The sequence below is a fragment of the Pempheris klunzingeri genome, chromosome 11, assembly GCF_042242105.1.
Source record: "Pempheris klunzingeri isolate RE-2024b chromosome 11, fPemKlu1.hap1, whole genome shotgun sequence".
In the NCBI taxonomy this organism is placed as follows: Eukaryota; Metazoa; Chordata; class Actinopteri; order Acropomatiformes; family Pempheridae; genus Pempheris; species Pempheris klunzingeri.
The window spans coordinates 1,997,619-2,012,538 of NC_092022.1; the positions used below are offsets into that span (position 1 = coordinate 1,997,619).

Below are 14,920 nucleotides of genomic sequence, written 5' to 3' on the forward strand. Positions count from 1 at the left end.
AATACATGACAGTAAATCTGTGGAATAGTTTGCCTGGAAATCTTAAAATCTTTGGGGGTTTCAAACTGGCCCTTAAGAACTGCCTCAAAGGGTGTGAACAGTAGGATATTATGTCCGTCTTTCCTTAGTTTATATTCTTAGTTTGTTCAGCTGTAGATTATGTATTTCTTATTATCTGTTCAGGTGGTTGTAAATGAATTGATATTGATATTTTCGATGTTTTATGAGTTTTTAATCAGTTTTGTGTTGACAACAGGGCGCGGTATTGTTTAGGGAAGCACTGAGGTAGTGGCTGATGTTGTTAATACTGTCAATGTATTATTATTATTATTATTATTGTTTTTGATCAATTAATTTGTCATTCTTGCCATTTCAGTTCTGCTGTCTTGATTCTTCCCCAAAAGGGACCGCGATGGAAATAAGCTTTTTTGTGTTATTCTGACATTTTCTTTTATATTAACACTCAGTGCCGCAGTAGAACTGGTGTTTTCCTTTAAATTAAATTGTAATAAATCAAGTGTGTAACAAATCAAATCAAATATTCATTAAAAACAACACATTAAAAAGTGCCAACATACATTCCTGTGGAGAATGAAGGAACCGTTAGAACTGAGGGCTTATAACTTCAGTGTAAACCTGACACGCTGAGACGCTACTGTCTCCTGTGGGTTTTTACCGTACCTGCAGAGGAGTCATGCCGAGCTCCTGACCGCTCCTGCCCTGAGCGATCTTCGACAGGTCGTTGACGAGGCGCTCGAAGATGTTGGCCGCATTCAAGTCACAGTCGTAGTTCACATAGATGTCCACCACGCACTGGGCATCTGGGAAAGTGCATTAGAAAAAGATTTTTAACTATAAGGAGTAAACACATTTGTTACGTCATGCGTCACGTCTGTCTTGTCTGGGTGTTTCAGAGCTTTGCTGTTTTTATGATGTTTGCAAATATTCCTGATTTATTTTTCCGTCAACTCAGTTACAAACGCTATTACTGACACTTAAAGGAGAACTTCGGTATTTTAAAGCCTGGGCCTTATTTTTTAATATTTTCTTAGGACAGGTCGCCGTCAGACAAGGTGTCTTGGAAGTACATAAAAGAAAAGAGTGAGTGTAGTTTTAACATGTTTTCCCTCCTGTTGTCATGCATGAAAAGAGCCTAAATGAACACAGTAAGCAGACTAATTGATAACTGACAGTGTGTTTTTAATTGTTACGTTTTAGTTTGCGACAAAGCTGAGTGGTACCTCCCTTTTATGATGTTATCATAAATACACGTTTTTATTTTCTTTTACTCCTGTGAAGCACTTTGTGACTTTGTTCTGTACTTTACTAAATAAACTTTACTTAATTACCTGCACAGATGCGTGTTAGTGTCTGGATGACCATCCACTTGTGCTCAAAGGAGCTGGTCGACGTCTCCAGGATGGTGAGAAAAATCTCCCTGAAAAACACCTGAGACAGCACGGACGAAGACGTCAGTGTGACCAACATAAATCCTATAATAAAACAAAAAACTACAGGTGTGTTTGTGTATCTGTTATTCTGCGACCTGTACCTCAATCTGCATCTTCAGGTGGACCTTGAAGTGGGAGAGCAAGGTGAGGAAGATGGCCAGTGACAGCTCAAAGACCTCAGGCACAGAGGAGACACCGTTCTTGGACAGCGCCACGCACAGATACTGTTTGATGGCGTTCACGAACATCTCGTGGGTGCGAAACACCGGCCCAGCGCCCTGCAGCACGGACAGCAGCAGCTGCAGCGACACGATCTTGGACCGCAGCTCGTGGGACCTGCAGCGGGGAGGAAGCCACACAGTAATTTATCCACATGTGAAACACTTGAAGCTAAATTTCAGAAGGATATTCTAATAATAAAGTGAACCAATGACACTGTGAGAGTAAATTTAAAGGAGACAGTCTAAGAAATTTAAGAGGTGCTCAGTAGATATTGATGAGACTTAATGCACCATTAATAAATAGTGTTCCACTTTACTCTTCGCTGAGGGAAATACAAGATACTGGGGTTTAATGGTGCTGGCGTGGTATTCATTTAATGTAGGCCAGACTGACTTCTGCTTGAGCTTCTCCCGGCTCAGTTTACTTTGGCCAATTCACACTGACTGGCTCAGGGTGTAACGTTACGGTAACTAGAGATGACAGCAGGGTGGAAAATAGGCAAATTAACCTGCGGAGACTCAGATGAAAACAAAAACAAACAAAAAAAAAAAAAAAGAGGTAAAAGGGCGTGACTTGTCCCGTGTCAAAATGAAAGTGAAAACTTCCAATGCTTGTACAGAATGAGAAGTTACTAATCAATTAGATAGATGCATATATATCCTTATAAAGCCTTAAAAAAAAAATTAATGTCACCTATTAATAAACCACATGAACAGTCTACCTCATGGAATTAACTCATACTTCTGCAGGAGCTCTGTCTTATAAATGCCTAAAATGATCCATGTTTTTTTGTTTGTTGTTGTTGCTGTTTTTTGGTCTTTATCTCTTTCTAGGATTCTTTATTTTCATGTACATTTGTAGAGAAAATCCCTACAAATAGACTGTTTAAAATAAAAATATATAATTTATTCTAGATCAGGATGCTGCTAGAAAATATCTTCATGGCATTCAAGTCATAGACTCACTTTGGGTCTGGAGGTCCGTCGGCGAGGGGCTTCATCGAGAGTTTGCAGAGAGAGCGAAACACCAGGAAAGCGTCTTTCTGCAGGATGTGAGAGAAGCGGGCGGCGTTGTGGGGTCCCTGCAGGGCCTCGGCATCCTGAGACAGACGAGGGAAGTCGGCGTTACTTTTTATACCCGCGTCACAGGAAAAATCAAGGTGGCACCGCATGACTGGGAGCCTCTTACAGCAGCTCTCGTCCTGGTAACTTTCCCCCGTCGTGGGACTAATAAAGACACATCTTATCTTAAAAAAGGAAAGCAGCAGCTCAAATTTCAATTGTCTTCATGTCGGGACACTTCCATACTGATTGAGGTTTGTGGCAGAGCTCCAGATGGTCTCACCTGTCTCCTTTCTGCTCCTCAGGTAAACATTTATGTCTCTGTACCTCAACCATCTTACATCCACACTCCGTTAAAACTCAACCTGATACGGAGGTGGTTTCACTTTAAATCTCCTGTCGATATTCTCAATATGAGCGATGCAGATACTCGGGCCGAGGGAACACGTCATGTAGACAAACTAGTCGTACATTAGTGATGCCATTGTATAGACAATATACAACCTCATTACGTAGGATTTATTGTCTAACTTGGTTTATTGTGCACATTTAGCTTTCATTCCTGTAGCCTGCCTCATCTCTTAATTCTAATACTTAATATACACTGTTCCTAAGAATATTTAAGTAAATAAATAACGCTACACAATAAATTTAAGACCTTGAGATATCCTCAGTTTTAGACTTTGAGAAAATGGATCTTAAGTTTCCCAGCATCCTTCTGGTTCTAATTTCTGTTTAATAAAATTATTATTGTTATTATGAATGTTATTTCATTCCTTTGGAAAGTTTTATTTGTTAAAGTAACCGAGTGTTGGACTGCTGTGGTTTCAGTTATTTATAAGAGAAACAGATTTGGGAATTTGATTCATATGTTGCTGCCAATAAATAAACAATTGATACTTTCTCATTTCTTAATTTTAATATCAAACATCGACACAAAATCACCGTGGTCGACGTTGGCTGATACTGTAAAGCATCAAGCGATTCCTTTTTTTTTTTTTAAGTAGGTGAACTTACGAATGTTTTCAACACAAACGAATAAAGAATCAAACTCCCTAAACTTCAATCAGATGCCATTCATGTTTCAAAGTTAAACCACAGCAAAATACTGCAACTGCAAGCAACTATCAGATTAACTTTATCAATATTTCATATGTTTAAATGTTATTTCCACTGTGTTTCACTCAGGCTGCAGCCCCCCCCCCCTCACAGCAGACGCCTGATTAATAACTAATGTTGTTGACGGTGCTCACCAGCATGTCTGTGGAGGAAACAGAGGAGCGGTCCTCGATAATGCCGTTCATCTGCTGAGCCTCCGTTCTGACTCTGGGGGGCGCCACCTCGGTCTGCTCGGTGACGGGGTGGGCAGGCTGCTCGAGTCCTGGAGGAGAGGCCACAACGGACGTTTTCAGGTTGAGACCGAGACTAAAAGACTAATAAACAGAAAAAATAAACAGAAATAGGACACACAGGTAAGTTCTGACCTGCGCTGCTGTGCGTCTCAGTCGGCTGATGCTCGCCTTCGTCTCCTTCAGGCGCCGCCGACTCTGCTGGGTTTGGACTCCTCGCTGGTTTGTCTTCTTCCTCCGCTGGCTGAGCTGCTGCAGGAGGCGGCTCTGCACCCTCTTCTTCAAAAACTGAATCTAACGTAAAACAAATAAAAGAGTGTGAAAAAGACACGGAAGATTAAAGACGCTGCACAAAAAGATTTAAAGATGAAAAGATTCTTGGTGATTTGACGGTAGAGATTCGGGGATGTTTTTTTTCTGTATTCGTGATACTGTGTGATTTTGTGAATCCAGCTGTGATTTGGGCAGACATGGAGGAGGAGAGTGAAACTGTAAACATGGAGCAGGAGCATCCCACTGACAGGAGCCAGGCTGGTATTCATTTATTTAAATAATTATTTTCAGATTCATTATCTTTATTCTATTTATTATTATTATCATTATTATTATCATCTGACAGTGACAGTAGAGAGTGACAGGAAAAGCTCCATTTTGAAATAATGTTTTAACTCGAGTGCTGTCTCACGTAAAGCTGCTGAATAAACCAAATAGAAGAAGAAAACTAGAAAAGTGCAGATCTCCACCAGACGACCTCTGCTACGCCCAGCCATAAGCGAACCTAAACCTAACCTAACCGCTGAAGACACCACTACAAGAAACACTCTCTGATGGGCGAACAGACGTCGACACAACAGCTGTTTGTTTGTGTCGTGTTTTGTGTAACTTTTTTTATGGAACTTTTCTACGGGAGTCAGTTTTCGAGCTACGACAAAACCCAAATTTGGCCTGAAAAGACGAAGTAAAGCTTGTTTTCAGCTTTTCGCTCTGTGACGTCAACTTGAAGCAGCTGTCCGGCTGGTTAGAAAGGAGTCTCTGTATCACATGACGGTATAAAACTGTCAATAAAGGTTTTTTGTTGTGAATGGCCACAACAATTCAGGATGCAGACAGGGATGTTCCTGCTTACATACTAATGAAAGGTGATGAAGTATGGCATCATTATTATGAAACATTTCTTTACTAAATTTACACAACAATTACTGTATGATGATATAAACACATGATCTAAAGTTAGATATGCCATGATAGCAGATTTTGGACATATGGCTCCATCTTCGACTGAACAGGAACGTTAAAGCTCAAAGCTGGAGGCCCATCAGCGACGCACCTCTAGATGGTGTGACTTGTTCTTCTCCTCCATTCATCCGAGCGTTGCCGCCCTCCGGTTCTCCGTTGATTGACGGCATGTCTGGCTCTACCCGGTCCAGGTCGGGGGCTGGCGGAGGGGGCGTGGAGCTGGGGGCGGCAGTGAGGTCTGGAGAACTGGCTGCCGGGGACGGGGAGCTCTGGAGCTCCGGAGTGGGCGTCCGGTCAGAGCGAGGGGAGCCAGACCTCAGATTACCTGGGACTGGAGACGGGTTCTGCTGGGGAAGACGCAGCCGCTCCTTCTCCTGCTCCTGGGCCTCCAGAGCCTGAGGAGGAGGGGATGAAGAGGAGTTAGGACTGTAACGCTACAAAAACAAAATTCACATTTTGGGACATTTTCGGTGCGGCTACAGCAGAAAAAAATAAAAACATTTTGCTCTAAAAAAATAGAACCATCCAACGACAACTGAAACAGGAAAACTATATTTCTGTTTCTTGCAAGGAGTCATGACACCTGCTGTTACAAGCTGATTTATGGTCTGACTGTTACTAAAGTAGTTGAAACTGGCTCCACTTCCAGCAGCTACAACAACAATATGCTGCACTAACGTATTTAAAGTATATAAAGTGAAGTCACTGTGGTGCTGCATGTGGGGGAACCAGTTCAATGTCCAAACGTTTACTTTTGCTGCTTCACTTCTTACTTGGAGGTATTTACTCAGCCCAGTCAGTCAAAAAACTGTATGCCTCACCTGGCATGCATCACACCTGACTGCATTACCTCTCAAGAGTCTCAAGAGTGTACAAAAATAATATTACAACAAAATACACACAAAGGCAAACAACCAGATAAATAGATAAATGGCTCTAGTGAGTGTAAAAGGGGACATATTATGCAAAATGCACTTTTTAATGTCTTTTTTCAACATGAATATGTGTCTGTAGCGACTGTAAAGACACTCAAACTATGAGAAAAGACATCCTGCCCACTGAAAATCTACCTGCGAAGCATGCAAATTGGCTTTGGCTGCTAAAATGCTAAAACATGATGGAGCATTCAGACAGAAGCTGCTGAGATCAGTATGCAAAGTATGAGGAATATAAACATTCTTGTAGGACGCCAAAACACAAGAATGAACCTCAAGATGAGCAGATTAAGTCTAATCTAATGATCAGTCTACTGTACTTTTCCTCCCTCGTGACTTAGAGGTGCTTTTTGACCACAGCACAAATCAAACATGTTTAAATTTGCTTTGAACATCTTTACTCAAAGCCATTTTTGGGTGAAGGAGCTCTTTTTTCTTTTTTAACAATCTATCTGGGAATTATTGCAGCTCACTTACCGACAAAACACAAATATCTCTTAAAAGATATTATCAGCAGCCAGCAAGAAAGCTGTAACACAAAAATGGAGACAGACCGAACCTCCAACGATGAGACTGGATAAATAATGATAATAATGATGAATAATATCCGAAATGTTGAAAGAATGACTTTTACGCTAAGGTGGCGCTAATAAAGGTTTAAAAAGTCTTGCAACACTGGGAAAATGGATTGTGTTTGAGATGATTAATGATTTTTTACTGTATAAAGTGACATGAACGTATATGTGGCTGTTTATGTTTTGTTTGTTCTATTCTTATGCTTAAAACAAAATAGTGTTGCACTCAGTCGGCGTTATGGGTCTCTTTTTTGTGATTGAAACAGCTGTGACAGTAAAAGCTAACAGGCTACCGATGGCTAGCATATCCATGAACATGCTACAGCTGAGCAGCCGAAATATTCTGCAGGTACTGTTACTGTTCTGCACATTGGACTAACTGGATTATTTAACTATTTTGACAATAATTGTTTAGCTCACGTACCAAACGTTCAAAAGTTCACGCAGTGTTACACCTCTAAGAGGAATGGTTTTATACAAGGGAGTGTCTGTAAAGGATAAACTGATGTTCAGGATAGCTGTGGCACAGGAGCAGACAGTGACACTGTTAAACTGGACTAACAGCCTGGTTTTCCATGCGCGTGAAGATGACGTTGAGCATCTGTGTGAGCGTGGCCTTGGCGGTCGTCTGGTTGATGAGGTTGCGGCTGGCCAGGTAGATGTTGTAGCAGGTCCGGACGGTGAGCAGCACCGTGCCCTCGTGAATCTCTATGTGCGGGGAGGTCACGGTCGTCAGCAGGGCCTGGACAGAGGGAACAGGAAGTGAAGAGTTACCAGACTTGTTTAGAAGATGCTGCTGCTGCTGAATCATCCCTCAACTTCCCCGCTCATGCGTCACGCTAACGCTGCAAACGTTTGTTTCTCAGACTCTGCTGCAGTTTGGTCCGCAAACGTCCACGAGGCTGATTCATTTGAATATTATTTTGTGCTTCACGTTTGTATCAGTCAGCGTAAAATAAACTGCACCGACATTCAGGTCTCCCTCGGCAAGTGGATGTAATCCAAACAGATGCCGTTAATCTGTCCTATAAATCTTCCGTCAACATTGATAAAACTGCCTGCTTCTTTTAACCGGAGAGACTTTGCCCTTTCAGACCTACCAGGATGTGTATTTCAGTGAGCAGCTATGAATCACACCTACAGAGAGGGAGGCCAGGAAAAGTGAATAAATGTGATGAAAACATGGTAAAAGAGTGAACTAATTAGCCAACATTAAATGGCTAGATTATAATAAAAACTATATCACACATTGATCCTCCTCCAAAAATGCTGATTATGATAAAAATTAATATTGATTTCCTCCAGTACTGCGAGCCGTGACTGAAATTTTTCGTGCGTACAGGACTTAAGCGTCTCCATCCCGACTGTTTGACCTGAAAGCATCTGACATAAACAACAACACTGACAGCTGGAGGATCTGAAGGCTGCCAGATGTGCAGAGAGGTGTGGGGCGTACCTTGATGATCTGTAGCTGGACCCCCTCGTCCGTCTGCGGGCCCTGGAAGCAGTTGCAGATGGTTTCCACCAGCCGGTCGATCAGCCTCTTGCCGGGGGTCCTGCTGTCCGGGGCGTTGCCTGTGATGTGGCCGTACGCGATCAGCTTCTGCGGTGGAGGAAACAGCGCACAGGTGAGGGCAGCATGGCCAAGGTGTAATTATCAGAGTAGTCCGAGAGTCATTTTGTGGAGTGTGATGTGGAAAAAAATCACTAAATGTGTGTGATTTGTTTGTGCTGCTGTGAGTTCAGGGTTAATCTGAGTGGTGCTTGTGAGTTTTGCAGATAATCAGCCTAAATAATTTGATCATGAGATGAAATGATGCCAAAATAGCTTCGGTCAGAGAGCTGTTGCATCCCAGTGGAGCGGTGAGCGCAGGCATGGTCAGCTGATGTTTGTTTTTAGCCTTGGTGGCTAACACTACAAGGCAAGTATCTGTCGCTTAAAGTCCAGTAAATGGGGGGATTTTACCAGATAAAACCAGAAAAAAAGCAGACAAACCAGAGAGACAGAGGCCTGTCTGAAATTTTAATAGGTAAAATCCTCCGGTGTTATTGGACCGGACTAAATGCCAACGTTAGCCCTGCTGTGTTAGCCTACGAGGCTAAAAACAAACAGCTGGGCGGGTCAGACACTGGCTGCTAACCCTCTAGAGTTTCACATCAAAATAATCAATAATTTAATGTTAAACTTAAGAAAAGTTGAATGGTTGTTGTGAGAGATACAAACATAACGTGTCTCATAAAACCTGAGAGCTGACAGACTTTTTGCATGTTGTTTTATGGTCTCTAAAGTTGATAAAGGCCTTGTGTTTGCTCAGTCTATTGAAACTGACTCAGTATTTATAACTTATTGGTGTGTTCTGCACATTTAGCTTTTATTCATGTTGCCTGCCAATTAATAGGCTAAACAGTTTATCAATTCATGGTACTTTCTCTTCTCTTAATTCTATTACTTAATGTATTATGCTGTTAATAGATAAATAAGTTAATATCACTACACAATAAACAGAAGGCTTCAAACAGACTTATTTAGAGAATAGAATCTGAGCGGGTTTTTTGAAGAACTGTCAAAAACCAAAGTCAAAGAGTGTGACACATCCTGACTACATTTCCCATAATGCAGCTCAACTTCGTTAGACCCCCGGCCAGTACTGTGAATTAACTCCTGCCCCCAGTACGTCCAGCGACACACTGGACATACTTAAGGGATTAGAAGCGTGACCACACAAGTGTAGCTACCACAGAGGAAATAAAGATGGAGTGTGTGTCGAACATGGTGTCATTTTCAAGGTGTGTATCAGACATGTGAAACAAGTGCGGCAGGATTCACCTCCCTCGGCAGGTGAGTAATAAAACAAAACCTCTACCTGCGGCCAGTTGCATAAAAACAGAGCCACTTCACAGAAAAGAGAAAAAAATGGCCGCTGCAACAGTTACACATTTTAGTTAATTCAGTGGGAAAAAGGAGGATAGAGACTCCTCCTTGGGTTGCTATGGAGCCATGTAACCATAGCAACAGGGACGCAGTCAGAGCCTCTGTCTACAGTTTGTCACGACGCCGTACCAAGCTAGCTTATTTTACTATAACGCTGCTCCGTCAGCGTCTCATCCTCTGGACGCAACAAGCTGCAGGAAGTAAACTAATCCCCCCCTGGGCTCACCGACGCTTTGGATCACATGATCACTCTCTGATCACGTCTTTCATCGGTTTACGCTAATGTTCCTCGTTCGGCCTGTGATCTGGATGCTTTTGTCTGCGGAAAATCAGGGCACGGTAAAGTCGGCACGAGCGATCATGTCACATCTAGCTGCTTCAGTGAAGTCACACATAACCATTTGTTTGTTTGAGAAAATCCTGATATTGATTTGGGAACAGCGACGTAGCTGGTTAGCTGCTACTGTTGTTGTTAATCATGCTGTGAAATTATAGCATAACGTTAGCTTTCTGGCTGACAGCTGAGCCAAAGGGATCTGTGAGCTGAGCCGACTAGAAATATCTCCCGTTTCCAAGTCGTATCTTCCACTGCATAAGAACCTAATGGGAAGGTAACGATCGTACCAGGTATTAGTCAGACCCTCAGGCGTTAACAGGGTGAATGGTTTGTGAAAAACGCATGAAAATACAAACAAATGGTGCTAATTGTTTTCTTGTGGTCGTGGTATAAGCAGGCACCTCGTTGGGTATCATCACTTTCGTGTCAGATAATAAAATACCACAAAAACTAACAAATGATGCTGTAATTTGTAACACAGCCTAATGACAGGAGAGGTGATGAACTTTCTTACCTCAAATAAAGTTCATCTTGTTATTTATGCGTCAGACGGGCTTAATTAAACTAGTCTAACCTGACAATTTAAGGCCAAGACTAGTCTTAAACTTTGTGCAACTGGCCCCTGCTGGTAAAAAATGCAGCAGTGATGAAGGAGAGCAGAAGGTGTTGACTTAATTTAACTGAGAGTGTGTGTGTGTGTGTGTGTGTGTGTGTGTGTGTGTTGGTGTGTTGGTGTGTTGGTGTGTATTAACCTGCAGGCAGTCCAAAGAGGTGCTGACTATCCGGGGGGACTTTGACTGACAGGCCAACTCGAAGGGCAGCACGTATTTGTCGGCCTCGATGTAGTTGGCTCTGGGCGGGACCACCGTGCCATCCCTGCAGGGGTGACAGGGGAGCAAACAGCTGTGGGAACCAGACAACAATAGCAGTTTACCACAAACACTCAGTCAGTCACAAAAGTCAAACTTCACAGAGTGCAGTGTAAAGCACTTCGCTGCACATTTAAATCTTCATAGTGCTGATTTTTACAGAGAATTTACACTTTTAAACCTTAGAGGAGCTTAATGGCTTATTGTTAAATAACAGCCTGACTACAGCAGAGGGTTTATCACCTGAAGGATGTTTGAAGTGCTGCTCTTATGCTCCAAAGTAGCAGCTATAAAAGCAGCAAATCACCTTAGTCACAAATCATAGCGAGCAGCAGGGGTTTACTGCAAGCTGCTTCAGGGCAAACCTTAGCTTCATGACTCACATCACAAAAAATAAAATAAGGAAAAAGGCTTGAAGCTACAGTGACTTTCATTTCATTCATTCATTTGGGAGGGAAAAGGTAGCAGCACTTACTTTTGTTTTTCAAGCTCTGCCTTGATTTCATCTGCGGGGGGGAGACACAGGAGATCAAATGTTAGTCATGGGTGAACTTTGACCCTTTCAGCTCACAGCGCTGGACACGATTTGACTGCAGATCGGGGGGTTAACGGGCCAATCGCAAACCAGCAGTATAGCAGGACACAGCGCTAATTTCCTTACGTTTCATCTGGCAGACAAGTGATGTTACTGGTCAACCTAAACGATTTAATCCGAGATTATACGCACGCATTCTTCTTTTCCACAAGTGGTTCAACTGAACAGCCTCTTTCAGATTAGAGGTCAACCGACTGTGGTTTTTTTTTTTTTTTTTTTTTTTTTTTACACGGCCAATATAATAATGATAGTTTGGAGCAGTGATTCTCAAAGTGTGGTCCTTGGACCCCCTGGGGCTCCTTGAGGGGGGGGGGTCACCACTCGTAAAACAACACCAGAATCTGGTGGACTATTTTGTTCATGCATCTCATAAACTTTCTATAATAAACGCATCTAAAAACAAATCAGACGAGGACTAAATCTTATGAAATCTGGGTCTATTTTGCAGTTTCGGGGTTCCTTGATGTGAAAAAAGTTCGAGAGCAACTAGTTTAGAGCAGGACGAAGCAAATAGTCAATAATACATATACAATAAGTGCCTAGATAAATGTATAAATGTAAATCTGGAGCTGAACATTAAACTAATCGCTAAAATAAGTCCGTGGGTGGACCCTACTTTCTTCTTAAACTGTATTTTAGAGCAGGATGAAAGAAGCCGCCTTAATAATCCTGTTTATAAGGTGAATTAACCCTTTATCACCGGTGGAGGCTGCTGGAGCCGCCGCCAATAGTTTGTAAAACGTCCCAATGGCGCCCAAATTAATCAGCCGACCTCTAATTCAGATCTTTCTTTTGTTCCCATCTGTTCTGCTATCAAAGCTTTTCTCCCTGAATCAGCCTTTTTTTTTTTTTTTTTTTAAACGGCAGAATGAAAGAATCTGTCCAGCTCCACACACACACACACACACACACACACACACACACACAGATAAATACAGCTATCCAGTGAGTAACAGTGTGCTTTCAGTCACATGTGACCAACCAAATCGATTTGATCCACACACACAATGCAGGAGCGGACACTACTAAACTCAACCCACATCACAGGAAATCAGCTTGTGCAATATTTACCAGAAATGTCACAATTACTGCTGCAGTGACGACAGCTTTTTTTTTTAAAGAAACTGAAGGAATGTGCGACATATAGCACATATAGCACATATAGCACGGTTTCTTTCTCCGTGATGTATAAATTAGTCCTGGATCTAAATATAGAAAGTATTAATAACACTCAAGCTATCTGTGTTTAGTCACCAGACTAAGCTCCTCTGTTTCACTTAAAAACAGCCATTAACAACTAATCTCCCTTTCCACAGCACGGCTGTTTAATCATGCAGGAAGCAGAAGGAGAGACGCGCAACCTGCAGCATCACATTTTAGCGTTTGGAAACGTGCGTTGGGTTTACCAAAAATCAGCAGCCAACATTTGTGTTGCGAGGAGCGGACAGGGAGTGTTGTGTTCTGCCGTTTGTCATGAATAATGAGAGAGTGTCTCCGGCGGACAGGGAGGACGGAGAGCAGACAAAGCAGCTCAAATACACCGACCTGTTTGCCCACTTCTCTCTCACTGACATTTAACTTCTCTGCAGCCCAGAACTGCACCTTAATATTGCCTCACCTGCGATAAGACAGACACAGTGTGGGAAAAAAAAAACACCCTCAGACTTTAAGATTAGAGAATCATATGCTTATTAAAGCCTCTACAAAAACATGGAGTGCACCTGATTTTTTTTTGGACAATATGATGTCTCCAGCTTTGCATCCAATCTGATCGGATCATTTAAAACGTCCCCAGGCTGCATGCAAAAACCTGCTTTCCTGTCTTATACACCAAGGCTGCAGAATACAATGACCTGAGAAACACTTCCTTCAGGGCAGACCTCTAAAAGGTATCCACAGAAGGAAGTGTGCGTCCATTTTGCACAACTTTAACCTGGAGATGGACAAAACTTTTACTTTTAACTTATTTGTCAAGCTTTATACGTGCTCCATCAGTGAAACTGTTCTTCTAAAGTGAGGACTCTTTCTCTAATGTGCCTTTTAAGTATCATAGCAGTGCTACATGTGGTGTAGTTTGTCTCTGCACTGCATTGACCAGGACTCTTCTGTCTGAATAAATACGAGCCTGCTGTGTGTAACACTATCCCTGATTGTGTTGAATGGAAAAGCACGGACGTCAGAGTATCCTGGAGTTGGGTAGCCGGTGTGTCTGGGTGCAGAGCAGGACTGAGCTGTCTGGCCGGGTGACAACGCTACGTACAACACAGGGATTGGTCTGTTTTGGCTAGCTGGCTAACCTGGCTAACCTAGCTTAGCCCCTGCTAGGTAAACGACAGCTAACCCATTAGCTTGTTTACGGCGACGTTGACAGTGATGGCGGCGGGGTGAAGCGTCGGATAATGAACAGGAATGTGTCAAAGTGATGTCCACACACACATATAAACACACACACACAGACGTATATATATATATTAGCCAAGCTGTGAACGTCAACGGTCAGCTGAACGGGCGGCGGAGGCCACTCTGAATGCTAAAGCTAACGCTAGCTAACTAAGCTAGCTCCCTCCCTCCTCTCTCTCTCTTCTCCCAGACACAACCGAAATGTTTCGGCATGAAACAACAAAACAAACAAACCAAACCCGCTCACCAAGCGCCACCTGGCAGGCTTTGCGCAGCTGGCTGTGCTGGCTCCTCTTCACCTCCTTGTCCGAGAGGATTTTCTCCAGCGCCCTGGACAGAAACATGCTCTTGGTTTTGCTGTTTTCTGAATTCGCCTTAGAGTGCTGCTGCTGCTGCTGCTGCTGTTGCTGTTGCTGTTGTTGTGTTTGTTGTTGTTGTTGTTGCATCTCTCGGTCTCCTCTCTCAGGCCGTCATCTTCGGCCTGGACCCTGCGCGGGCAGGTGACAAGAGAAGAAGCTAACCAAAGCCAGACTATCGGTGTCAGCCCACTGGAGTCAGCTCAGCGCCGCCATGCTGCTTCCACGTCACATCACGTGACTCCCGGCTGTCTGGGGCAGGGGGAGGAGGAAGGGGGGCAGTTAGCCTCCCACCAGGGGTAAAACAGCTAAACCACCACAGTGCAAAACCAGCCCGGTTAAATAAACCTTAAAGGAGCTTTAGAGGTTTAAACCGCAGAAATGTTTGAGGTGCAGTTCCTCAAATGCCCTGCAGGTGGCGCAAAACACCACAAGGACACTAAAAGTGAACACCTGCTCAGGTAACCTGCTGTGCGCCACAACACTGAGCTGTATAAGACTATTATTGATGCCCTGCACCTCTATTTTATTCTGTTTTATTTTCAGGTGCAGGTGTCTTTTATCAGGTTGTAACTTCTTTAACACTTGTTGTACAACTTCTG

The 14,920-nt window shown here is 43.0% G+C and overlaps 1 protein-coding gene across 2 annotated transcripts in view; it reads right to left on the reverse strand.

Annotated features, from left to right (window-relative positions):
* The window catches only part of arfgef2 (ADP-ribosylation factor guanine nucleotide-exchange factor 2 (brefeldin A-inhibited)), a 34,647-nt gene extending 20,131 nt beyond the window's left edge, over positions 1-14,516 (reverse strand). Inside the window, exons 1-12 of one of the 2 annotated variants that reach the window (XM_070838998.1) lie at positions 14,210-14,516; positions 11,443-11,473; positions 10,851-10,974; positions 8,286-8,432; positions 7,392-7,571; positions 5,411-5,714; positions 4,219-4,377; positions 3,988-4,115; positions 2,639-2,772; positions 1,553-1,787; positions 1,350-1,449; positions 682-821 (exon numbers count right to left, since the gene is read on the reverse strand). In XM_070838998.1, the coding sequence (XP_070695099.1) occupies positions 682-821; positions 1,350-1,449; positions 1,553-1,787; positions 2,639-2,772; positions 3,988-4,115; positions 4,219-4,377; positions 5,411-5,714; positions 7,392-7,571; positions 8,286-8,432; positions 10,851-10,974; positions 11,443-11,473; positions 14,210-14,408 (1,881 nt within the window). In that variant the 5' untranslated portion in view covers positions 14,409-14,516. Of the gene's footprint in view, positions 1-681; positions 822-1,349; positions 1,450-1,552; positions 1,788-2,638; positions 2,773-3,987; positions 4,116-4,218; positions 4,378-5,410; positions 5,715-7,391; positions 7,572-8,285; positions 8,433-10,850; positions 11,002-11,442; positions 11,474-14,209 lie in introns of both variants that reach the window. The other variant, XM_070838997.1, reaches the window with a different exon arrangement.
* Positions 14,517-14,920: the final 404 nt, after the last annotated feature.